Raw genomic sequence first — 25970 nt, forward strand, 5'->3', positions numbered from 1 at the left:
TTCGTGCCCCGGTCCGGGAAGATCCCACGTGCCGCGGAGCGGCTGGGCCCGTGAGCCATGGCCGCTGAGCCTGCGCGTCCGGAGCCTGTGCTCCGCAACGGGAGAGGCCACAACAGTGAGAGGCCCGCGTACCGCAAAAAAAGCAAAAACAAAAAACAAAAACACTGAAGGGCACTGAAATGACGGTGGTAATGGAGATGCTAGGTGTCTTGGCGGGCCACTGGAGAGGAAAAGCGCTTTTGAATGGAGACTAGAAACAGAGATCTGTGGGTCCCTGAGAAGTGAGGATTTGAGCCCTGCACTGCCCAGTGCCCTTCCATTCCCTGCCCCTCCAGCCCACACACAGGTTGCAAGACCCTGCAGACAATGGTCAAGGGCTGTGGCCTACAGGTGTAATGGATCCCACCTTGAAAGAAGTCCTGAGTCCCAAGCATTGGGGCCTGGAAGCGGCAGGACTTCGGATGTGAAGAGATCATGCAGGCCTGGGTAAGCATGGGCTTGGTGATTACCAGGGTGGACTGATGACAATGACCACAGGGGCCCCAGTGTTGGGGAGCTTTGAGACAGAACCAGAACCCTGAGAGCCAATGGACCTCCAAAATGACTGAGGTTGATTCCACCTCAGTCCAGAAGCGTGGAGTCTCAGAATTAGAATTAAATTGACTTGAAGTAAATAAATGAAATATTTCTTGCAAAAATATAAGATAGGTAAAGACCTCCAAACCAAACCTACTTTTCAAAAAAAAAGTTTCCTATACAAATGCTCTAGTAGAGAAACAACCAAAGAAAATCAGAGGTCTTTAACCAGATGACCCATCTGGATTCCAAATATCTTCCCAATAATAAATGCTTTCATTTGATCACCACACAGTTCTGAAAACATTCTTTATTATTATAGCAATTAGAGAGGCAGCTGCAAAGAGCCGGGAAGGGTTCCTTGATCCAGACAATTTACGTTTCAGATTCTGTACCAGCAATAGATTTTAGACCATTCTTTGCTTTAACTCTGACTTATGAAACTTCCAGACCCAGGGAGCATTTATACTGCCAAGAGTTTGTTTCTCTGCACTGTTTCAGGGGAATGATTTCAAGGAAATTTGCTGGGTCAGTGGCTTCAGGCGATCCCAACAACACTGCCAAGATGACACTAAGGGCCATTTTCATGAAGCTAGTTCAGGGAGAAATTAATGCAAGCTCCTGGTTACACCCTCTGTAATGCTGGTTTTCAAAGCCTGGTGGCCAAATGCCCCGTTTTCACTGAAGTTGGGAGAGTCAGACTGAACTTATGCTACACATGGCTTTTACAGAGCTGAATTTTCAGCATAAACTCCTTTGATCTTGGAACATTACAAAAGTCAAATGGGAAATTTCTCTTCGTTCATACTCAAAGGGAAGGAAAAGACCCACTGGAGTTTTTAATCAGTAAAAGTAGCCTGAATCCAAAACTCTTAGATACTTTCTGGGTGCTCAATGAACTATCATACATAAAATAAATATACTGTTAATAGGCTCAAATAAATGCTGAATTCACTGCCAATGATCTGCTTTTGGTCCATGAGTCTTTCTAGATGGAAAACTCCATTTCTTTCTTTCCTTTTACTTGACTACAGTTGTGGCTTCTCTTAAAGTCATCAGTGAAAATACAAGAAAATGTGAGGCACTCTGACCTGTTAATAGAAGAAGGTCACATTTCTTACCATGTGCCCTCATGTGCCCAAAGTGCTCTATGAAACTGTGGTTCTGGACAGTTGCATTAACTGGGGGTGATAGAGGTGCGAGGTAGGGACCAAATTAGAAATGTGGGCTAGTGAATTGGGAAAAAAAAAAGATTTATTTTTCAAAACTTATACAGTTCATAGCATAGAACAGGATAGTAAAAATAGACACTGGTTTGGGATATTTTAGACATCTATTTGACAAGGCTATATTAAAATTTTACTTCTTTCTTGGTTTGAAAAAAATTGCGATTAGATGAAATAGTGGGTCATTGATGAAAGACTGACCTTTACTATTTCAAATAAAAATTTGGAGTTGATTATATACATGATTCTCATCTGCTCATTGTATCCTCCTAATTTTAATGCTCTTGAGCTATTTATTCAAGCAAAGTTGCTTGTTAGGGACTTCCCTGGTGGTCCAGTGATAAAGAATCCGCCTTACAATGCAGGGGACGCTGGTTCGATCCCTGGTCAGGGAACTAAGATCCCACATGCCGCAAGGCAACTAAGCCTGTGTGCCACAACTACTGAGCATACATGCCTCAACTAGAGCCCACGTGCCAGAAACTACAGAGCCCACACACCCTGGAGCCTGCACACCACAACTAGAGAAGAGAAAACCTGTATGCCACAACTAGAGAGAAACCCCCGCACCACAGTGAAGAGCTCGCGTACGATAACGAAGAGCCCGCACGCCGCAAGGCAAGATCCCGCACGCCTCAACGAAGATCCCATGTGCTTCAACTAAGACCCGATGCAGCCAAAAATGAATTACATAAAGAAATAAATAATAAATCTTTTTTTAAAAAAGCTGCTCGTTGGCACAGTTTTGAGTGCCTTCTCCTCCACCAACTCCCTCCCACATTCATACCTGTGTGTATTTAAATAACACTCAGGCTTCCCTGGTGGCGCAGTGGTTGAGAATCTGCCTGCCAGGATTCGAGCCCTGGTCTGGGAAGATCCCAAATGCCGCGGAGCAACTGGGCCTGTGAGCCACAACTACTGAGCCTGCGTGTCTGGAGGCTCAGACTAATAAGAAAGTAATTTCCTCTTGGTAGTTGTGTCGAGAGGCCGCGACAGTGAGAGGCCCGCGCACCGCGATGAAGAGTGGCCCCCACTTGCCGCAACTGGAGAAAGCCCTCGCACAGAAATGAAGACCCAACACAGCAAGAAAGAAAAGAAAAGAAAAGAAAAGAAAAGAAAAGAAAGAAAGAAGCTTTCATTTAAAAAATATAAATAAATAAATAAATAACACTCCACCCTGGATAACTCAGTGACTCTGTCTACCAGTACCAATGACTTCTTTTAAAACGCATCTCTTCTAGAAGCGATTAATCATTTCCCTGTGGGTGGGTTGCTGGCTTATGCTGAACAGGGGCTGTAGAGAGAAATGATTATGAGCTAGGCTTCTGGAATCAGACTTCTCAATCCAAATCCTGGCCCTGCTACTTCTGGCCATGGGAAGACTGTTAACCTCTCAGCTGCCCCATCTTTATATGGTTCTAACAATATTATCTACACATAAAGCTTCATGTACAATGCCAGCACATAGTAAGGAAGCGATAACATCTCACTTATTTAACATCTCTGTGCCAAAGAGGCCACATACTGCCCATTGGTGCCATTTAGTCCTCATAACAACTAAGCAAGTTCAGTGTTATTAGTCTCGTGTACAGTTAGGGAAAAGGTGGTTCAGAAGGGTCAGATTTGACCAGGTCTTTGCAGCTACTAAGTAGAAAAGATGAAATTCCAGCTCAGGGCTGTTTAACACCAAAGCCTGTGTTCCTATCACTATTGCAAGCTTCTCATCTGCTTTAAATATTTTATTTTGCACTTGTATAAAGATAAGTGCAAAATAAAACTTGGGATTTTCCATATGGCATCAATTCTGTTGAAATACTGTCTCCTCAGCTCCACAGCAAAAACCTTGAGGGCATGAGCCGATCATTTTATAGATAGTGAACAGACAAGTGTTGAAGTAAAAATTGAAGCCTTAGGCTTTAGAGGTGGGGTGATGATCTATGGGTCTCAGCTGCTAGTGTTGGTACCTGATTAGGGGTTTGCACGACACAAAGCATGATGGGGAGGCCCTCTCCCCACCATATATAAAGTCTTCCTTAATTCCACTTGTTATTCTTATCTCCTTCTTTCCTTCCTTTCACCTTTTCAGTCCTCTTTCTGTGTACCCATATGATTCACTGAATGATTTTTTTTCTACAGGAGCAGAAATAGAACAACATTATATACAAGTGATAAACTGATGTTTAAAATAAAAAGTGTTCAATCCAAGAAAACAGATTAATTTCTCCTAATGGCAGACCTCAGACTCATTTATAGATGAACAAGACTGACATATAATAAAAAAGTAATTTCCTCTTGGTAGTTGTGTGACTTTCACTGGGACAATAGGAATTTGAGTAAGATGGTCTGTTTACTTACCGCCTGAGGTAATACCAATAGTGTCCCCTAGAAACTCTAAATTACTCATTTTACTTGCCAACTCTAGAGCCAGAGAAGAATTTGATCAGTGAGTTGGAGAGTTTCTCAAACAATGGGTTTTCCCTAAGCAGAAGGGTAAGGCAGGATTTTAGAGATGTAGGAAAATCTTCTGCTTAAAAACTTCTCCCTCACCAGTTTATATCTGAAACATGTTTAACTTGAAAAAAATTTCTTTATTCCACAATTAAGGACAAGTAAAAAAAAATAGAGAGCCAGGAAGAAGTAGCTGGCTAGCCAATTCATCATATTGTTTAAGGAACCACTGTCTTAATGTCCGCATTCCTAAAAGAATAAGTATTTATTTATTTTAAGATATAGATAAAATATGCACATGGTATTAGACTCAAAACAGTATACACTGAGAAGTTTCTCTCCAGCACCTGTCCTTCACTCAATTTCCCTAATCAGAAACATACAGTATTAAGTTTCTTGTGTATTTTTACAGACTTAGTCTATATATCTATATTTGGAAAGTACTAAGGGCACCAAATACTTGAAGGTCGTGCCTTCTTTTATCTGCTACCTACTTTGTTTCATGAAATTCTACTGGAGCCAGGTAAGCATCACCTCTTCTATGAAACCTTCTTTGACCCTCTTCCCTGGTAGAGTGGATCAACCTGTCCTGTGGGTCACTACTATATCTTAGCATTATTGAACTCACAGTATCACGATAGCTTGTTCATGGATCTAGCTCCTATACCACCTCCTGCCCTCAGTGGAACCCTTCCAGACAGGAACTGTTCCCAACTCCTCCTTGTATCCTGGTGCTGAGCAGGATACGTGTTTGCTCATGTATCCTGCTCAATAAATGTTTACTAAATGATCATCAAGAAATTTGCTGGAGATAGAAAAAGGCATCAAAATGACCCAGAAAGAGGAAGCTGGCAGGGTTAGTATGTCATAATCTTACCGTAATCAAAACAAGTTTCTGATGGTAAAAGTGATATACAACCAAAATACCTATCACACATGGATATTAAATCCATCTGAATTTCCAGAGGATTTACTTTAGCTTGGAGAGCAATTTTAAAAGGCCAAGTATGAGGGATTAATTATCATGGAGCCCCACAAAAATCACAAACACCTCCAGGGGGATTTAAACTCTGAATTGCTGGAAAAGAATTTCACAACACGTGGTAATGTATCCTTAGACAGTGTCAGAGTCATCAGACACTTTAGCCCATCAATCACCATTTTCTTTACTGTTCAAGCTGCCAACAAGTAGATAAAGTAACTCATAAACACACCAACCATTCAGCAAAAGGAAATTTTATTGCTGTCACAATAGGCCTATAACACTTTAAGAAGCCATGTGTTAGAAAAATTAACTAAGGATGCTCCTGTGGACCGAAGGATACCAATAAGCAGTGTGGGTGAACTATTTCCACAGAAGGAGATTTTATAGTTTTCATTTCTAGATATTCAGTGGATTGTTTTAACAAGCATTTTAGGGCAAAACTTTGATAAAGAATTGTATAATAGACATTATTATAAAGGACTACGTATATATGGCTTAATTTTACTGCTTGAAGGCACATTTTACTTAATTTGGATTTTGCTCTGGAATTAAATCCAATTTTTGTCCTACTCATAAAAGCCCGCGCACCCACTCCTAAGGGACATTTTAACCATATAAAAGTTTCCCATTAAATTTCACATTTAGGTGGAAAACACACTTACTGATGATCCAAAGAGTGTTACATCCTGTTTTCCTGCTTTACAGGAAAAAAAATCCCTCCTAACAAGAAAGACCTATGAGGACTAAAAGAAGAATTTAAAATGTCATATATAAAATGGGTATTTTTTGTCCCTGTGGAAGAAACCGTGGTTCAGATCTGCAGCCTTACAGGATTAATGCTACTTTTAAACGTCATTTAATAAAGTTCCCTCTATGGCTGTCACTGCTCAGAAATCATACAGACATGTCTTCTATACAGTAGACCACTTTCTCAGCAGGAAAGCCAAACCAATGAGAGGTGATAATACAGTGGGGGTAAGTAAAATGTGCAAACCAAAACTACATTCAACCCTACGCTGAAAAACACATGCAGATGTATTAAGTTACTGCTTTGTGATGTCTACTGCCATTAGACAGTTTAAAAAGAAAGTGTGGGTTACAACTGCTAAAGTATATCTCACTTTTAGCAAAGTTGAAGGGCTCCAAACTGTATTTATATAAATAAATGGAGTGTCTTAGAATATGTTTTTTTTTTCTATCCCAAATCCTTTGTGACCACATCTTTAAAAACCTAGCTTCCCCATTATATTTCAATTAGAATGTGATTTGCACTTTGATGCAAAAAGTGGTTTGAAAAAAAAAAAAGGCAGTAGGGTGTGGAAGAAGGACCCAGGACTAGGAGTGAGAGGGGTTCAATTTTCTGACAGCTCTGCAGTAGCCAATTCTACAAGGGGTTCTGCATGAACCCCTTTGTTCATGATACTTATCATCATCAGTAAAGCACAGAGCTGAACTATGTGACTTCTAAAGACATTCTAGCTCCAAAACTTTAGACCTTGATGAACCCATACCGTGTGCACAGCAAAGCAGAGAAAGCCTCTGTTTTACACAGATGCTTAGGCCCCGCCTAGGAATAAGACCTCCTTCTATTATTATTTTTTTAAATTTATTTTACTTATTTATATTTGGCTGCGTTAGGTCTTCGTTCCTGCATGGGCTTTCTCTAGTTGTGGTGAGCGGGGGCTACTCTTTGTTGCGGTGTGTGAGGTTCTCATTTCAGTGGCTTCTCTCGTTGTGGAGCACGGGCTCTAGGTGCGCGGGATCAGCAGGTGTGGCACATGGGCTCAGTAGTTGTGGCTCGCAGGCACTAGAGCACAGGGTCAGTAGTTGTGGCACACGGGCTTAGTTGCTCCGCAGCATGTGGGATCTTCCCAGACCAGGGCTTGAACCCGTGTCCCCTGTATTGGCAGGCGGGTTCCTAACCACCGTGCCACCAGGGAAGCCCAAGACCTCCTTCCAAATGACAGACCAGAAGAATAGCAACTCTCATAGGCTAAGAGAGATCAGAAAGATATGGGGGCTGGGTCGGACTGTATTAGTTATCTTTTGCTGCAAAATGTAGTGGCTTAAAACCATTTGTTTGTTCATAATTCTGTAGGGTGGCACTCTGGGCTGGCCTCAGCAGGGCAGTTCTTGCGCTCTACGCTGTGTCAGTTGGGCTCTCCTGTGAGGTTGCAGTTAGGTTGGCGGGGGCCTCAGCTGGGATGGCTGGGTCCCTCTCCCTCCAAGTGCTCTCTCCGTATGGTGTACGTCATCCTCCAGGAGACCACTCCCGGCTTGTTCTCAAGGTGGCAGTATTTCAAGAGGACAAGAGCTAAGCTGTAAGGCCTCTCGAAGCCACACAATGCCACTTTCACTACTATTGGTCAAAGCAAGTCAATGGGTCAGCTCAGATTCGAGGAATCTGAAAAAACTGCACAAAATTTATGGTCAATTTTTTTTTTTTTTTGCGGTACACGGGCCTCTCACTGTTGTGGCCTCTCCCGTTGCGGAGCACAGGCTCTGGATGCGCAGGCTCAGTGGCCATGGCTCACAGGCCCAGCCACTCCGCGGCATGTGGGATCCTCCCGGACCGGGGCACGAACCCGTGTCCCCTGCATCAGCAGGCGGACTCTCAACCACTGCGCCACCAGGGAAGCCCTATGGTCAATTTTAATCTACTACAGACTTTATCAAGTCAGCCAGAGGAATCTTCCAGCCTGTCAACAATGGAAGGCAGCAACACATGGTGGGAATGGTACTGGCTATGGTCATATAAACCTGTGTTCAGATTTTAGCTCTAACACTTATAGGTTTGTGATATTTCTATCACAACTTATTATTTCTATTAAGTTAACACTGTCGGAACCAGTGTTTCTGTCTCTGTAAAACAGAACTCAGAAATCCTACCTGTTAGAGTTTGAGGATGAAATAAGATTATATATGGAATGTCAAACAAAGTGTCAGCCAAAGAGATTTTAAATAACTGCTAATGAGGGCTCCCAATACATATATATCTAAGGTTTAAGAGGCACATGTGGCACATAAAGGAAGGAACACATATATGTCAGAGCGATCAAAATTCACAACTCTAAGGATGAATGACACCAGTCTTGGTCCATTTTTTTAATTTCTAATTTTCCTGTTACAATGCTGATCCTACAATATAACTGATTGCTTCTTTTCAAGAAAGATTATGCAACAAGGACATTTTAGGTTATTTTTTCTCAAGTCATGGACTGTTCAGGGCTAAGTCCAACAGAGCATCCAGATGCCAACAAGATGTAAACCAGACTACAAGAGTCTTGTTCCCAGATATTTTGATTTTTCTGTTTCAATCAAGTTGAAACATATTGTTTGTGGATTCTGTATTTGCAAATTCCCCTGCTTCCCCAAATCAATGCTCTTGGTGCATTCACGGTAATTTGCAGACGTGAGCAGAGTGGTGAAAAATTTGAGTAGCTTGATTCACTTGTTCCTAGCTGAGGTAGAACAAGGCAACATTATGCTTTCTTGTTTCAGCTCTCATACTGGAAACAAGCTTCCCTTAAAGGGTCTTCTTAGTGCCACATGTTTCGCATTTTTGTGCTGTTATGTGCCTTACCTAGAAATTACATGTGGTAGACAACCTTCATTCGATTATGAGTTATAGAGCTGTTGGCCATTCAATGTTAATGAGTCAACAATATGTACTGAATAAAGTATCTTTAATCAGAAACACACATAAAACAAGGTTATATATTTATCATCGGTTAAAAATGTTGTGACCAGAGGTTTGGAGGAGGAATCTGACCCTGTCTTTCCCCTAGAAGCAACGGTTTAGTATTCATTAATTCAGTGTTTGCTGCAACTTTATATAACATAATTACCATGAATAAGAACTGACTGTACTTCCTCTTGTTGCTTTTCCCTGGTGTTACCTGACTACAACAAAACTGGGAAACCTAATGTGAAAGCTGATAAAGGTAGAAATGCAGACATATGCTATCTGTAATAGAGATGGCAGGACTCATGTGGCCAAAGGCAGCTCTTGGCTGTCCTTGGTACACTGAGGCAGTGGGTTGATTAACCCAGGGTGAGAAGAAGCAACGCATTTTTCTTATGCTGTGGCATGTGTTATTATGCTTATACTCAATGTGTTTTGTGGATCTATATTTTTTGAACCAATTACAAAGGTAAAATGCAAAGATGATCCAAGACAAGTTGCAAAGTAGCTAGTCTTCCCTACTTTCAGACCAAGAATCTTTTTCCCCTTCTTTGATGCAAAAAGTATTTGGCATACCCTCATCGATTCATAAGAAGCAAAAGGTTAAGAGGTTACTTTCAATATTTCATAAGAACATGCAGGACCCGAGGCAGAATGTAGTCAATAATTATCTTATTTCCTTTGTTCTAAGATGATTTTTTTCTCATTTAGCAATTTTATAATTTGGAGTACATTTAATGTACTGCTTTCTCACCATGAATACAATAAGATTATTACTTAAGAAGAAGTATAGTATTTATCAAATTGATGTAGTTTTGCTTGCCAACTTCATAGATTGAATATATAATTGTTTCTGTTCAGAAAACCTGAAGGGGCTATAGCTATAGAAGGGAAGTCAGCAAGAGTCAAAGGACCTTATCTATCATACTTGGAATCACAGTTTTTAGAATCTGGATTCTCTATTCTGCTCCCTTTTAAAAAGAGTTCACAACACAGATTTTCTAAGAATCTCAGAACACAGTCAAGACTCCAATTAATCCCCATAAAACTCTGCTACAAAAGAAACAGAGTCTATATATATCCTAATCTCAATTTATTCATCTATTCTAATATGCTTGGGGTAGGGTATGAAGACTTGCACCTGCCAAACACTTCAAAGAGAAGGAAAATGGATCACAGTGTTCAGTACCTATAATTTTGGAATACTGAAATATTCTCACGTAATAAACTATAGATAACATAAATAAGCATTAAATCAGCAATAGACATAGAGGCTCTTTTGACATAAAAGTAAGGATTAGGGACTTCCCTGGTGGCGCAGTGGTTAGGGATCCGCCTGCCAATGCAGCGGACATGGGTTCAAGTCTTGTCCGAGAAGATGCCACATGTCGCGGAGCAACTAAGCCCGTGCATCACAACTACTGAGCCTGCGCTCTAGAGCCTGTGAGCCACAACTACTGAAGCCCACACGCCTAGAGCCTGTGCTCCTCAACAAAGACAAGCCGTCCCAATGAGAAGCCCGTGCACCCCAACGAAGAGTAGCCCCCGCTCGCCGCAACTAGGGAAAGCCCGTGTGCAGCAACAAAGACCCAACGCAGCCAAAAAAATAAATAATTTTTTTTAAAAAGTAAGGATTAAATGATCAGTTACACAGGAAGCAATCTCTGTGTGTGTGTGTGTGTGTGTGTGTGTGTGTGTGTCAAAGCAATGGACTAGGTAAGCTATCCTAAAACTCAAACTCACGGATTGCAAATTCTTGCACACTATTTATATGTAACTAAAACGTGGAATGAAAATCACAGCAATAAAACAGCTAATATAAGAATTGCTCTGAGGGCTTCCCTGGTGGCACAGTGGTTAAGAATCCTCCTGCCGATGCAGGGGACACGGGTTTGAGCCCTGGTCCAGGAAGATCCCACATGCCGCGGAGCAACTAAGCCCGTGCGCCACAACTACTGATCCTGAGCTCTAGAGCCCATGAGCCACAACTACTGAGCCCACGTGCCACAATTACTGAAGCCTGCGTGCCTAGAGCCTGTGTTCCACAACAAGAGAAGCCACCGCAATGAGAAGCCTGTGCACCACAACGAAGAGTAGCCCCCGCCTGCCACAACTAGAGAAAGCCCGTGTGCAGCCATGAAGACCCAACGCGGCCAAAAAAAAAAAAGTTGCTCTGAACATATAAAAATGTTTCACATTTTAAGACTTTGCAAAGCTTTCTCTTCAAGCTCAGAAAAGAAACTGTTTTATATTTACTTAAAATGGAGTTCCCCTGCCAAGTCTGATTTAGCAAAAAGTTGATACTTATCAATATGAATATTATTTTTCATACTGAAATATAGGTTTAAGGAAATGGGATAATATTTGCATTATAGTTTATAAGTCCCTATAGTTCCATCTGGTACTTATTTATCTAAATTTTACTCAGCTTGCATAATATTTTTGCTTACAGTCATATCCTTTAAGATCAGAAATGCCCAAATCTGGAAATTCAGAGGTACTATTCGTTAACATTCTTTCAGTGTGATTCATGGACTTTTTGCAAACTCTGCTTTGATTTAAAATAAAACTAAGGTAATAAGATGTTTTGTATAAAAATATATGACTTAAGCAATAACAGTAAAAGGAACTTGGCTTTGGGGGTTTACACGCCAAAGCAAACCACGCTCCTCATGAAACAGACTGTGCAAAGTTCATTTGAAGGAGAACAGCAAGATAAAACAATCAAATGTAAAATAGTTTTCTACTTTGCTTACTTTAAAAAATATCTAGTGCTTTAAGTTGCCACAGTCCTACAGTTAAATGGTCAGAAGCTGTAACAGCTAAACAATGGTATGCAGCATGGTGAAGTGTTAAATCAGGTCACTTCAGGACCTGACACATGGTTATAGCTAAAGGACAGATATTCTTCACATCAATTTCTAGATGGAAGAACTTCGCCACATAGTGTCCAAATGGGAGAGTCCTTCTATCTTGATGCTTCTTGCTAATGGACCTGCCCTAGAGAACTTCTGTTTAATAAGAATGAATTCAACTGGTACTAAATCAGGTGGTGAAAAAGTTAGAGGTGTGCAACTTGGAGAGAAATGACAAGATTCTGAATATGACATTCCCAGGCCTTTTTAATACTACGAATATCTAAATTTTACAATCTATCCAGGGAATCCACTGACTTCATTTACAACAGGATGGTACCAAGAATATAAAGATAAAACAATTGCCCTAAGTCTAACTGTATTCCTCTTGCAAAGAGATAAGCTTATCTCCAGACCCAGAAGAATACCAGTATAGCAACTAGGACTTATATTTATGAACTTTCCTTTCCCAAAGTGATAACAATTAATAGCTTCCCTAAAACAAAACAACAGAACAATAATTATGCCTTATTGTCTAGTTTAAAAAACTCAGGACTTTGAAGTTTTAAGAAATTTGTGAGATAGGAAGGCAAAGGGGGTGGGAGGAGAATGAATTTTCTTATACTATCATTTTGAAAAAGAGATTTATAAATGTAAATGTTGCTCCTTGATTAAAAAACAAAGTCTAATAATAATAATATCCTTGCAGAGCGGCTGCCTGCCTTTGTCAAAATATTTCCTGAGATGGGGCACTCACTATCCCCAGGCAGTTCATGCCATCTTTGCTCAGCTGATGTTTAGGAAGTTTTCCTTAAAATAATGTGAAACCTGTTTTTCACTGGGCACCTTGGGAGCACCTGAATTGTTCTCATCCTTCATCCACAAGAAGATAACCTTACATGCTTGCAGAAAGTCATTGTCTTCCTTTTTCCAGTCTGTTCAATTCTTCCTGAGATAACGTGGTTCCAACAATGTTCTTGTCAACCACATAGTTATGCCCAGAAATGAACAGAATACTCTAGCTATAGCTAAAACCGGTCAGAGAAGCACCCCAGACAGATCTAACAGCATGTGCCAAAGCCTTGCATCAGGTGGGAACAAGGCTCATTAAAGGAACTGCAAAAGGCTGGCATGGCTGGAATTCAGAGTGAGTACAACGAGGCTGGTTGGAGTCATATTTTTAAGTGTGCAAGGCTCTATATGGGGTACCAAAGACACAAAATAAACAGGTCTGTTCTCAAGAAGCTTAGGGTCTGGTGGGTGAGATGGATAACTCCCTTTCCCAGGTGCAGGTTGACGACACAGAGTGGTAGTGCTAGAAAAGGGGTCCCAACAGTGCGGCTTTTGAGTCAGACTGTCTAATTAAACTCCAACCGGACCAACTACTAGTACCGTGTCCTTGGAGAAGTTACCTCGCTTACCTGTGTCTCGGTTTCCTCACTTATAAAATGGGGATAATGCTACTACTTCTCCTATAGGATTGTTGTGAAGGTTAAATGTGATGATGTTTATCAATTATGTATTAAGAACAGTACCTGCATCACTTTTTAAAAGTTTGATGCTGAAAAACAAATGGCTAATTATCTAGAAACAGAGTCATGTTTCTCAATATGCAGGAAACATACTAAAGACACACAGATGAAGGGAGCAAAGGATCTACTTTAAGACGAATGTTTAACGATAATTTATAATAACTGAACTCAGTGTAGACAGGCACTGGGAAAAGTCCTTAATATTCTTTATCTTAATTAATCTCCATGCCAACCTTCCAACCTTAAGAGGTAGATTTGGTGGTCATCACCACTGTTTTACAAAGGAAGAAGCAGATTTAACTCAGAAGGGTTAAGTCTCTTGTCCAAGGTCCCACCACAGTTAAAGATCTGGGATTCTGATACTGCAGAATCAGCATCATTACTCTGCTATGCTGCCTGTTAGGTTTAATAGAAACACTGTCTATAGTCTGGGACCTTTGACAATGGTACTCAGAGAAAGGAAAATGCAGAGTGAGGGTTCTGGAGCAACTCTCCTCATTCTTTCTTCACTTCATTTGCTCAATCCCAAGAACAGTTCAAGTCTGCCAATATGCTTAAATAAAACATTTAAGTTTTTCTTTCTCTTCTCTAGAATTCCCAAGACTGATACTAAAATAACCCCAATAAATGACACTGGAGAGCTATATTTTAGTTCTTCTGAGGACACTGCAAATAAAACTTCTAATCAGTAAGCAAACATTTCTGAGAAGGGGGCACTAAGGGATTCCAGGACAGGTGTAAGAAATATGATACAAGCATCATAAGAGGTAAGAGTCCATGGTCTTCCATTTGGCAGAATATGCCAAGTCTTCTGAGCCACAGGATTTCATGCAAATTACCTCTCCAAGACCAAAAAGGGGGCGGAGGGAGACAGGATGAAAAGATGGCTAGATAGATGGATGGAAGGAAAATTTAAAAATATTAATTAATATACGATCTCTTTTATGTAATGTGCCTTATCTGGTTTCCTGGCTGCGTGCCTCCCTCAAATGCAATTGTTGAAATCCTAGTGCCCCTGCTCAAAGGAGGCAGGGTCTTTGAGAGGTGATAAGGTCATGAGGGCAAAGCTTTCATGAATGGGATGAGTTCCCTTATAAAAGAGGCCCCCTGGGCTTCTCTGGTGGCGCAGTGGTTGAGGGTCCGCCTGCCGATGCAGGGGACACGGGTTCGTGCCCTGGTCCGGGAAGATCCCACATGCAGCGGAGTGGCTGGGCCCGTGAGCCATGGCCGCTGACCCTGCGCGTCCAGAGCCTGTGCTCCGCAACGGGAGAGGCCACAGCAGTGAGAGGCCCGCGTATCACCAAAAAAAAAAAAAAAAAAAAAAAAAAAAAAAAAAAAAAACGCAAAAAAGAAAAGAGGCCCCCTTGCAGAGCTCCCTTGCTCCTTTCACCATGGAAGGATACAAGAAACCTGCAACCCAGAAGAGGGCCTTCATCCGACCATGCTGGCACCCTGATCTTGGACTTCCAGCCTCCGAAACTGTGAGAAATAAATTTCTGTTGTTTGTAAGCCACTCAGTCTGTGGTATTTTGTTACAGCAGCCTGAACAGACTAAGACACCTGCTTACAAGAAACACATAAAAATTAGCCTGTATTAATTAAATCTAGAAAGTTCATACTACAGATTTACTTTTTTCCACTTTCCAGAGAAATTCCCTATTTTAACAGTCCCTATTAGGATTTTTCATTGGTTGATCCCCTATATAGACCACAAACATTAAAGGCAGTAGAATCAACTTAAATGAGTGTGTGAGCTCTTTAAGGGCAGGGTTATTTCATTCAATTTTGCATCCTCAGCACTAAGCAAAGGGCAGCTTTTGAGCAAACACATGCTTCCTATCAGAGGAGCCACACTCACCAAAAGCAGACCTGGGGACACATCATATGGTTAAAACAACAGAAGAAAAGGTTGTCACTGAGGATTGGGTCCAGGTGTGCTCCTCAACCTTCCCAAGGGGGTCACCCGCAGCATTACCTTGGTATTTTAAGAGGTCTATTTTAGATGACTGGGTGCAAATACAATGAGATGCTAAGTGAGATCTCCCTCTGTGATCTCAGAAACCACCTGTCTTGGATCCAGAGAAACTACTTATAGCAGATAGAACTTATGTGGTGTCAAGACCAAGTCCCAGAGGCTTAATTCCTTTAAAGATGGCAAAAAAATGTCTGTTGGACACACAACAAAGAGGGCACAGAAACCCTAACTGGGCGTGGGGAAGGGGGGGGTGGTTTGGGGCAAATGCTTAAGAAGGATCACCAGCCCTTAGAATGTGCTCTTTCCCAGCACCAGAGCTAAAATAAGGATGCATATCAGGATGCAAATAAGCAAGTGCAAAGGTGCTTCTGTCAGTGGATCTCAACACTGTCCACGATTTCCTTTAATATGCTCTCATCTTTGTTTGCTAACTTCCTGCTGGCTGGATGCACTCCCAGGACCTCATTGGATCAAGTGACCTGGAGTGTCAATTAGGCTATGTGTCCCATATCAGAATTTGGAGCCAGGCGGGGGGAAAAGGAAAAAAGAAAGACCCTCACTGTGGTAAACAATGGTTTTATTTGTTAAAGCACCTTCCACCCACCTCCTGTTCAGCCTCACCAAAATATCATGCCTATATATTGTGAGTTTAACTTACAGCTTTTGATGAGGTACCTGAGGTTAGGAAATAAAAGCTGTGTCTCATTTCTCATTTTTAAGTGGTGCTTCCAAGGACAATGGGATTTGCAGTCTCAAAAGGCAGAACCATATATTATGAATCTCAAGACGCTCTTAAAGAATTTTTTTTGGCTGCCTCATGGTAGCAAGAGAAGCAGAGCATGGTATTTCTCAAACAGCCTCTCATGCAGGATGCAGAAGGTGATGTCAAGCAGTGGAAGCCCTCAAGCTGGTGGCCAGCAGCACAAATGTACACAGTATTAAAGACCCAAGAGCAGACAAGGCACATCTAACCAACCCACACAAAGCAAAAATCAAATCGATAACAACGAAAGGAAAAAAAAAAAATCAGCCAACAAACTTATTCAGCTAGGCCAGACATGCTGATTGAAGTCTTCCAATTCCCTCTGGGAAATCTAATGCTCTCTTATTTTAACCAGTTATTAAGGGACGTATATTTACAACAAATAAATCAGGGGGTGACTTTTTCTTTATGAAAGAATTCACTGAAGAATTTCCTTAAAGCGTAATTTCTCTGGTTCATTTCAAACAGAACTTTATACAAATTCAATTTATTTACTATTCAAGAACATCTCTTTGGGAAAACGAGGCAACAGGCTATGGGAGGCAGACATCTCTAATGTTCAAGGTCAACCAGCAGTCTCTGAAAACTACCCCGATGGCCTTCGTAGAACAATGATATATATGTATATACAGAAAATCTTCTACTGTTTACAAAGTCTCTGATCCCCACCACAACCCAGTGACTTGGGATTATTGGGCTTACTTAGTATATGTGGAAACTGAGGCTTGGAGAAGGTACATGTCTTGTGCAGTTGCTTACCATGTACTAGGCACCAGGCTAAGGTCATCTCTTTGATCCTCTTGGTAACTCTACAAGGTATTACAGTCCCCTTTAATAGATCAGGAAATTGAGAGGTTAAGGAACCTGCCCCAGCTGGGAATGGTAGAGAGGAAGTATGGCTGAGAGCTAAAGGAGAGGGATGGTCAGCCATCAGCTCCCAGATCAGCTGAGGAGAGATCATGGAGGCTGGAGAAGCAAGGGAAGATGTGGGGCGGGGGCTGGAGGAGGTACAGAATCTTGATGGGCGGGTAGGTGGTGCAAGAAGAGAGCAGTTTGAGGGGAGGTGAGAGAGTCTAAGAGGCTGGGATGCATGTGGGTCTGGATAACACTGGTCTGGTCCTCTACTGGTGGTATATTACCTCCTGGTACAGTAGGAGCTTGCTGGATGGCTGAAGTGATTCTATGAACTGTTCAAAGGCCAGATCACATATAATTAGAAGGCATTATTAAAAGCACAATTTGAAAATATAACCTAGACCAAATCACTTGAAGGGAAGCTTCTAAGGAAGAGTTTGCCCCTTTCCTCAATGACAAAAGCTGAACAGAGAGCATTCCAAGCCAGACAACAAACAAAGTAGAAAAGTTCTGGGACCTTAAGGAGCCAAAGACCCATGAAAGGGCTGGGAGCTAAAACTGGCTGAGCTGGCTGACTCCAGGTGTTCCCAATTCCACCCAACCTGATGAAAACGTCACAGTGCACACTGGACGCTACACACAGCAGTTCCTGCCTGCACAGGCCAAGGCGGAGTAATTCAGGAAATAAATTATTCTGAACCCTGGAGAAAAGGTTTAACAATACTTTAATTGAGCTGAAGGAAATAAAATCCTTTAATAAATAAACACCAGCCTCTGCGCACATTCAGGTTCAGGTGGCTCACTAGTAGGGTCAAACTAAACATAGGATTCTCTAGATCAGTCCGGATAGCGGGAGAGAGGGGGAACATGACAAGGAAACATGTAGAAGGCGGTAAGACCCTGGTTTCTGCAGCCTATGCTGTTCTTGAGTTGCCTAGTGCCTTAGGGGACTAATATTCATTACAGAAAAACAGAACAGGATTCCCTGCCCCCTCCAACAGTACTAACACAGAAACATATTTCTGTCAAAAATGGAAAGAATTATTTTGATACTATACTTGTTTTGACTGTAAATATGGCATATACAATTTACTTCTTACCAAATAAAATGAGCAAAAGAAATACCAAAATGTTCATTTAAAAGCATATTCATTCGTAAGAGTGGTTGTCTCTAGGGGGAGGCCCTGGTTGGGATCGGGGGTGGGGTTGAAGGGCAAGGCTAGGGCAAAAGGATAGGAGGGAGATTTACCATTCACTTTATATCCTCTGTGTCAGTTTAACTCTGAATAATGTGCCTGTATTACTTATTCAAGTAATACAGGCACATTGATTCATCACATTTTTGTAAATCAAAACCCAGGAACTTTTACACTTTAATGGCACTGTTGATCAGGGACAATCAAAATACTGAATAATCAAAGATCCATAATTCAAGTAAAAATTAACGTTCTAGACGAATTAAAAAAAATTACGAGTAGACGTGAACATGGTCAAAATGAAGCCAAGCCGGGCTTCCCTGGTGGCGCAGTGGTTGAGAGTCCGCCTGCCGATGCAGGGGACACGCGTTCGTGCCCCGGTCCGGGAAGATCCCACATGCCACGGAACGGCTGGGCCCGTGAGCCATGGCCGCTGAGCCTGCGCATCCGGAGCCTGTGCTCCGCAACGGGAGAGGCCACAACAGTGAGAGGCCCGCCTACTGCAATAAATAAATAAAATAAAGCCAAGCCTAAATTTTGGGAGTGGAGTAAGTGATGTACACTTTTATGTAGCAGTCCACTATATAATAATGATGATAATGATCATAATAACAATAGTTCATATACTTACGTACTATGAAAAAGCGAAGTCTTCCACAGAAGTGACCCAAGGCCATAATAAGGCTCAGCATCTAACTCTGTGCCAGTGGATATAGTTCACTTCTAGAAACTTACCAAGGGTGTGTCTTTTCCTCCCACAATGCTGAGACCAAGCCCTGAACGCCCCTTGGATATTTCTATAATCATTTCCTGGCCAGGAACAATGGGACACGTGGCAGGGTCCACTGACATAGGAGCATGGAAACCACCTGAAGAAGGAGTGAACACAAGAATGACTGGCAAGTAGGAGATGCAGCTCAGCTTGCACACTCCACTGCTCGGGGAGTGCAGCGTTTACATGTGTTTATCATTTCACTCTTTTCCTCCCAAGCACCATGAAGTGAAAAGCTGGGTCACTACTGCCCATTCACCCGGGGATGAAACATGACGTTTTCCTATGACACTTTTGAGATGAAAACAATAGCTACCACCAACCCACATGATCAACCATTTTAGTTATACTTGAAATTTTTAAAATCTTAATATATACCATGAAAACTGGTATGGAAAAATTTAAATTGATTAAATGATTAAGTACATATAGGTAGATGTTATAATGAGAATAAAGACTGGTATAAATGCTGAGCTACAGTTATAAAATACTAATTAAGAAATAGTGCTTAAGTACTTTCAATTAGAGCATATCATATGAATTAAAATGTATAAAGTATCTAATCAATGAAGTATGGCACAACTGAAAATAACATCACCTAAAAATGATCCCCCAATATAAATATACATAGTAAAAAATAAAAGTGTTATAAACACAACACTGTAGAATTAATTGCCGGGTCCATAACTGAAAAGCTTGTGAAAAGAGTTATTGCTGTTTTACTTTTAAAAATCATTGTTTTAGACTGGGTTTTTCTAAAAACTGGGGGAAAAAAAATATTAACACATATGCATCTTCAGTCAAACCTAGCCCACTGAAAAATCCAAACATTCAAAATGTTAGTTTCAAGAGACTCTTATACAAATAACATTTTCTAGAGAACGTCATCTTTTTTGATAACTGGTCTTGATCATCATGAGTACTGATTCTTACACAGCGATATAATTTGGTGAAGGTCTGATAATAAAGGGCCCCATCTGCTGGTCAGCTGCTGCTAGTGCAGAGGGGCCAAGCTGAGATCCACAGACCTCCATACAAGTTGGGGCCAGTACACTATGGCCCGAGGATCAAGAATGGTTTTTATTTCAGAAGGTTGAAAAACAAAAATCCAAGGAAAAATAACATTTCAACACATGTGAAAATTATATGAAATTTAAATTTTAATGTCTCTAAATAAAGTTTTACTGGAACACAGCCCTGCTAATTCATTTACATCTAGTCTACGGCTGCTAACAGCAGAGCTGAGTAGCTGCAACAGAGAGACCACGTGGCCCGCAAGCCTTATATTTACTCCTTGACGCCTTACAGAAGAAGTTTGCTGACACTTGGTAGAAAACAAAAGAACACAGGCCCTAAATAAGCCTGTGAAGGCTCTGCTCTGACTCAGCGATAATCACTGTCTTCAGGACCAAAGGGCACAAGTTCCGGGGTGGTACAGAAGTGGATGTGAGTTCCCAAGAAGGAAATTAATAGTGGGTGCAGCTGAGGATCATTCGTCATCAGAAAAATGCATGTAATCATTATCCAGGAGGCTGTCTGAGGAATTAAAGAAACAATGTGCCTGAGGTGCCCAGCCCAGGGACTGGCACTGTGTGGCTTTCATACAGGTACCGCTCCTGACCACGTGGAATTTATTAATCGAATGGCCTCTTGTGTAACAACGACACAACCTCGCAACAATTTAAAAAGGCCATATCAGAAGGCTAGTAAATCGTAAACCTAATTTGACTCGAGATCTTTTGGCAACATACGTATTTCATGCTACATTGTTAACTAATTTCCAATAAAAACAATGTATGACAGTGTCATAGTTTCATGGATGCTTTAAATAGTTTATACTCCTTGTGTAAATCACTAGCTTAGTCTCTTGAGTGAGGAAAGAAAACATAGTAAGAGATACTGGAGGAGGCATTTCTTTCCCTCCTCTGCTTCTGCCTCTGGCTACCCTATAGCCAGTCCTGAGTCAGTCTTGGTATTTATTTCTCTCATAGAATCCGGCCCAAAGCCTGACTCCTACCAAGCCCCCGATCACTGTTTGGTAAGTGGATGGCTGAATGAATACAATTTCCACAGGTTAAATTGTGGGATGATTAATTTCTGCTATAGAGGTGAAGATACGGGATATATATTATCAAAACTCAATTGGTCTACACTGGAGTCATCAAACTTTTTTGGTAAGAGGCCACACGGTAAATATCTGGAACTTCACAGGCCATACAGGCTCTGGTGCCGCTACTCAACTCTACCCTTATGGTGTGAAAGCAGCCGTAGACAATACCTAAACAAACGAGTATTCCAATAAAATTTTATTTATGGACACTGAAGTCTGAATTTCATATAATTTTCATGAAACATTCTTTTGATTTTTTTCAACCTTTCAAAAATGTGAAAAACATTTTTAGCTTGCAGACCATATAAAAACAGATGGTGGGCCAACTGTGACCCAGGGGTCATAGTTTGCTGACCACATCCATCAAGTATTTTAGTAAAAAATCTAGTGCTTTAGAATAATACCTGCTCATAAATTTTTTATGAGTTAATATTCATGAAAAAATATGTAAAATGCAAATACCATAAAGGTGTCAGGTCTGCTAAATTCATGCAGGGTTATGCTTTGCCATTGGTGAGCATGTGTTTTAAATAGTCCTTCTTTTAAAACTGACTTACATTGCATAAAAGCAAAATGGAAATACTCATTATTCATTTCGAAGGTCTATTTTCAACCATTAGTCAGCATAATTCAATCCAGGAATTCAAAGAGAGAAAGTGATTATCAATTTCTTTAAGCACTGAAAATCAAGTCTTTAAATAGCTTACATCGACATACGCAAGGCTACAATTTGGTTCAATGTGATTTTTAAGAGACATTACTCATGAACTAAACACAATATTTTGGAGAGACTAGAGAATAATCTGCAAGACTCAGATTCAAGTAGCATTTACTGAGGGCCTTTTTTGTGCTACTACTTTTATATTCAATAAGTAATAGGCAATCCCACTAGTGGAGATGAGAAAAAATGATTTTGGAAGTAAAGTGACCTGCCCAAGTCCCAAAGCCCAGGAAGTAGAGCAGGGATGCCAGCCAGGCTTCCTGACTCTTGGTCCAGTGCTCTCTTCAGGACATCACAATCCCTTCTTTTTCTAAGGTTTGATGAGTGGATTCAATTCTGCTCAGAGAAAGACTCATACCATAGCCTGTGAAGTCTGCATCTGCTGAATGGTATGAAGATGGTGCTAAAGGGATCTCTTGTGAACTGAAGGAGACTTTGGTTGAATATTTTTGCTGTTTCATTTGGCTGCCGGCCTACAAAAGAAAGGAAAATTAGATGAATGTCAGAGAGGAGAAAGGTAACAAGAGGAGAAGACTTTAAAATTGGTGTATTGTTACCAAAACAATGGTGCATTCCAATAATGCCTCTTGAAAATTTGGAGTTGGAGAGGTGGCATGGGGAAGTTAGGATGATTTTTGTCCCATTCCCCATGCTTCCCTATTTAACTTTATATCTAAAATGCTTCGGCGAAGGATGGATCAAGGAAGGGAAGAAGGATAGAACCTATCTTTGTGGTTTGTGTATGAAGCTGGGGCCAGGAAGCATTTTTACATGATGAAATCAGTGTGAAGTCTGTATATCTGTGCTGTGCGTAGTGAAAAACATCTGTGCTGCAGATGTTCTCGGCACATGACACTGCCCAACTTTTCTGGACATATTAACATAGTCAAAGATGCCTGAGGTAGGTTAATTGAGCATTAGGGTTAGGAAGAGACAACAAACCCAGGTACATCATTACACTTCAATTCACCTAAAAGAATGCTTATTCACCTTTGATTCCCAGTGCCTGGAACATAGTAGGGCCTCAATAAATGTTTGATGAATGAATGAATGAATGCAGAGAGAAAAACTGAAGACATGGAAACTCAGAGTAGGAAATAAATCTGTAGTTCATTGAAGGTACAGAGACCTTTGCTGTGCAAGCTTTGGAAAATTAACTTGTAATTCTGAATTTTTGTTGATAATATCTCTAATGAATATTAGTATTAGAAAACTAAGAAAAACCAAAAGGACTCCATGCTTGCTTAACAGGCAGTTAAGAAATATAGGTAGTGACCTGGCCTGCCTTCTGGATCTGTAGTTAGCCAGGAAACCCATCCCCAGCTGGAAGATACAGATAGAGAAACCAAGACACAAACGTCAAGTGACATCTGAAATCATACAGCTAATTAGAGGAAGAAGTAGGACTAAAAGTCGGCATTTGAAGAATGTTGCAAGTTTAAAGTGTTTATCAAACAGTTGCTAGGTTATGATTCTACTGATGTTCTTTTTTTTTTCTCTGCAGTTTTTCTATCACCATCATTTAATAATGACCGTTCACTTATTTAAAAAGACTTTTTTGAATATATATTTTCAGTGATTTTAAAAAGAAAGTGAAACAATGACAAACTAGGGGTTACTACGAGAAAACTGAACAATGGAACCACCTAAATATCCAATTACTCTAAAGACCACACTTCCCAGCCTCCTTGAAGCCAGACATGACTACAAGACTAGTCTATGATCAATGGTATGTAAACAAACATGAACTGTACAATTTTCAGGTCATTTTCTTAAGGAGAACAATCTTGCCTTCCCCTTCTTTAGACGAAATGTGGATGCAATGGTAATAACTGGAGCAGCAGTCTTAGACCAAAAAAATGGATGCTACAGTTTGAGGATGGTAATCAAATAATGGTACAGTAATCAGATAAGAGGTGCTTGGGTCCGTGACACCATGGAGATACCATGTCATCCTCAAACTGATCACAGCCACACCGTTAGGTAAAAGAGAAACTTCTTGCAGCAATTGAACATAATCTTAACTCACAGTACTTATGTCACCTTTCCTTTGTATAATCTCAAGAAAGAAAATTGATAATAAAGCTAAATGCCAGCTACAGAGCTCTTTTATGAAAAATGGTGTGAATTTTAAAACAGAAAAGCACAAGAGACGGTCATCACTACATCATGACTTTTATTAACAGCAGAGAATGTTTGTTGCTCATCTTTATTTCCCAGATCATGTAGCATCCATTTCGTTGTGCATACTAGGTAGGTTTCTAATAGATATGGGTTGAAAAACTAAGGGAGTAGTCCATAGAAACCAAGTGAAACAAACATGTTTAGAGGCAGACCACTTGTTGGTAGATGTGGTGATGGAGGAACATAGCTCCCACGACTCATCCATTGACATAAAACCAAACTACCAAGTATGAAAGATTAGACAACTTGGATTTGTGGACTGTAACCTTTAAAAATTATGTAAAAAAATTTTTTTTAATTGGGTCATTTGTAGAGACGTGGATGGATCTAGAGACTATCATACTGAATGAAGTAAGTCAGAAAGAGAAAAACAAATATCATATATTAACGCATATATGTGGAACCTAGAAAAATGGTACAGATGAACCAGCTTGCAGGGCAGAAATTGAGACACAGATGTAGAGAGAACAAACGTATGGACACCAAGGGGGGAAAGCGGCAGGGGTTGGGGGTGGTGGTGTGATGAATTGGGCAATTGGGATTGACATGTATACACTGATGTGTATAAAATGGATAACTAATAAGAACCTGCTGTATAAAAAAAACATTAAGTAAATATTAAAATAGATAACTAATAAGAACCTGCTGTATAAAAAAGTAAATAAAATAAAATTCAAAAAAAATTTTGTTAAAAAAGAAGACAGATTGGATTTGCTGTTGAATGTTACTGTATTTGAACATCAGAGTTGGAGTGGACTTTATAAGTCATCCAGCCTAACTAAACCAGGGGTTCTCAACCCTGTCTTCATAACAGAAACTGCTAGGGAGCCTTTAAAATTTATGAATGCTGGAACCCCCATTCTAGACCAAAGAAATTGGCACTAGGGGTGTGGAGCTCAGTCAAGTGTGTTTTTCTTTTGGGGGGGGTGTTTGTTTTTTTAAGTTGAAACTTATTTTTTAGTTAAATCATGGATTCTTAACACAAGATAAATGGGTTTCTAAGAGATTTATAGAGGGAATTCTAGGAACTATAAAACCACTGCGGTTGTATCAAAGTTATACTTACCAGTGTTTTTCTGGGGAAAGAGTCTACACTTCATCAGATCTTCACGGTAAGAAAAAAAAATCACTACTCAAAAGAAGACAGACTGAGTTTTCTATTACTAATTAGCTGTGTGATCACAGGCAAGCCACTCAACCTCCTAAATGTCCTCATCTGTAAATTGGTGGTGATACCTCTATACCTTGCAAGGTTGTTGTAGAGACTGAAGATAAAAGTACATAAATAAACCTATCACTATTCCAGGAACAACTTAGGAGTTCAATTAATAATAGCTACTAATGTTTTTATGTCCTTTGATAACATATTAATAAATGATCAGCTAGCTTCTGACTGAAAACCTTCAGGGATGAAAAATTCCATTTCCACAAGGAATCTCATTCCTTTTGTCATAGCTCAAATGGTTGGGAAGTTGTTTATGATGAGCTGACACAGCTTCACTGCAGATGTTGCCCAATGATCTCTGGGTCATTTCTCTTCTGCAGCTATAGAAAAGGGTAATAATCACTTTCTGAAAGGAGAATGACTTAGATATTTAAGTGCTCACTTTTCAGCAGGGAAAAGAAAGGCCAGAGAATGTTTGGATTCACCCCAGTTCTAAAATTCTATGGCTATAAAATTTTAGAGATGTTTGATATATGTCTTGAGATAAGTGGCAGTATGTAAAGTACTAGCACATTAATACTATTTGCAAATATATTACATAAAGTAAAAAAAAATATGGTTCTAAATTTTTAAAAATCACTTACAACTTTCAGTTGAAGTGAATTGTTTTCAGTTGAACCTTATTTTTAAGGTTCTTTCTACACCTACTTGTTTTTATTTAGGTTTTTAGCATATAATTTTGTATACTTTACAAAGGCATTTTCTTTCTTTTTTTTTAACATCTTTATTGGGGTATAATTGCTTTACAATGGTGTGTTAGTTTCTGCTTTATAACAAAGTGAATCAGTCATACATATACATATGTTCCCATATCTCTTCCCTCTTGCGTCTCCCTCCCTCCCACCCTCCCTATCCCACCCCT

At 40.4% G+C, this 25970-nt stretch overlaps 1 protein-coding gene across 18 annotated transcripts in view; it reads right to left on the reverse strand.

Annotated features, from left to right (window-relative positions):
• Nucleotides 1-25970, reverse strand: part of PATJ (PATJ crumbs cell polarity complex component) — a 358987-nt gene that overhangs the window by 47679 nt on the left and 285338 nt on the right. For all 18 annotated transcript variants that reach the window (XM_027108328.1, XM_027108332.1, XM_027108333.1 and 15 more), the window contains 2 exons: nt 22058-22172; nt 18832-18965 (listed from right to left, as the gene is read on the reverse strand). In XM_027108328.1, coding sequence (XP_026964129.1) covers nt 18832-18965; nt 22058-22172 — 249 coding nt within the window. The remainder of the gene's footprint in view (nt 1-18831; nt 18966-22057; nt 22173-25970) is intronic.

The sequence above is a fragment of the Aethalodelphis obliquidens genome, unplaced genomic scaffold (assembly GCF_003676395.1).
Source record: "Aethalodelphis obliquidens isolate GAN/ISIS:26980383/991018 unplaced genomic scaffold, ASM367639v1 scaffold9, whole genome shotgun sequence".
Lineage (NCBI taxonomy): Eukaryota > Metazoa > Chordata > Mammalia > Artiodactyla > Delphinidae > Aethalodelphis > Aethalodelphis obliquidens.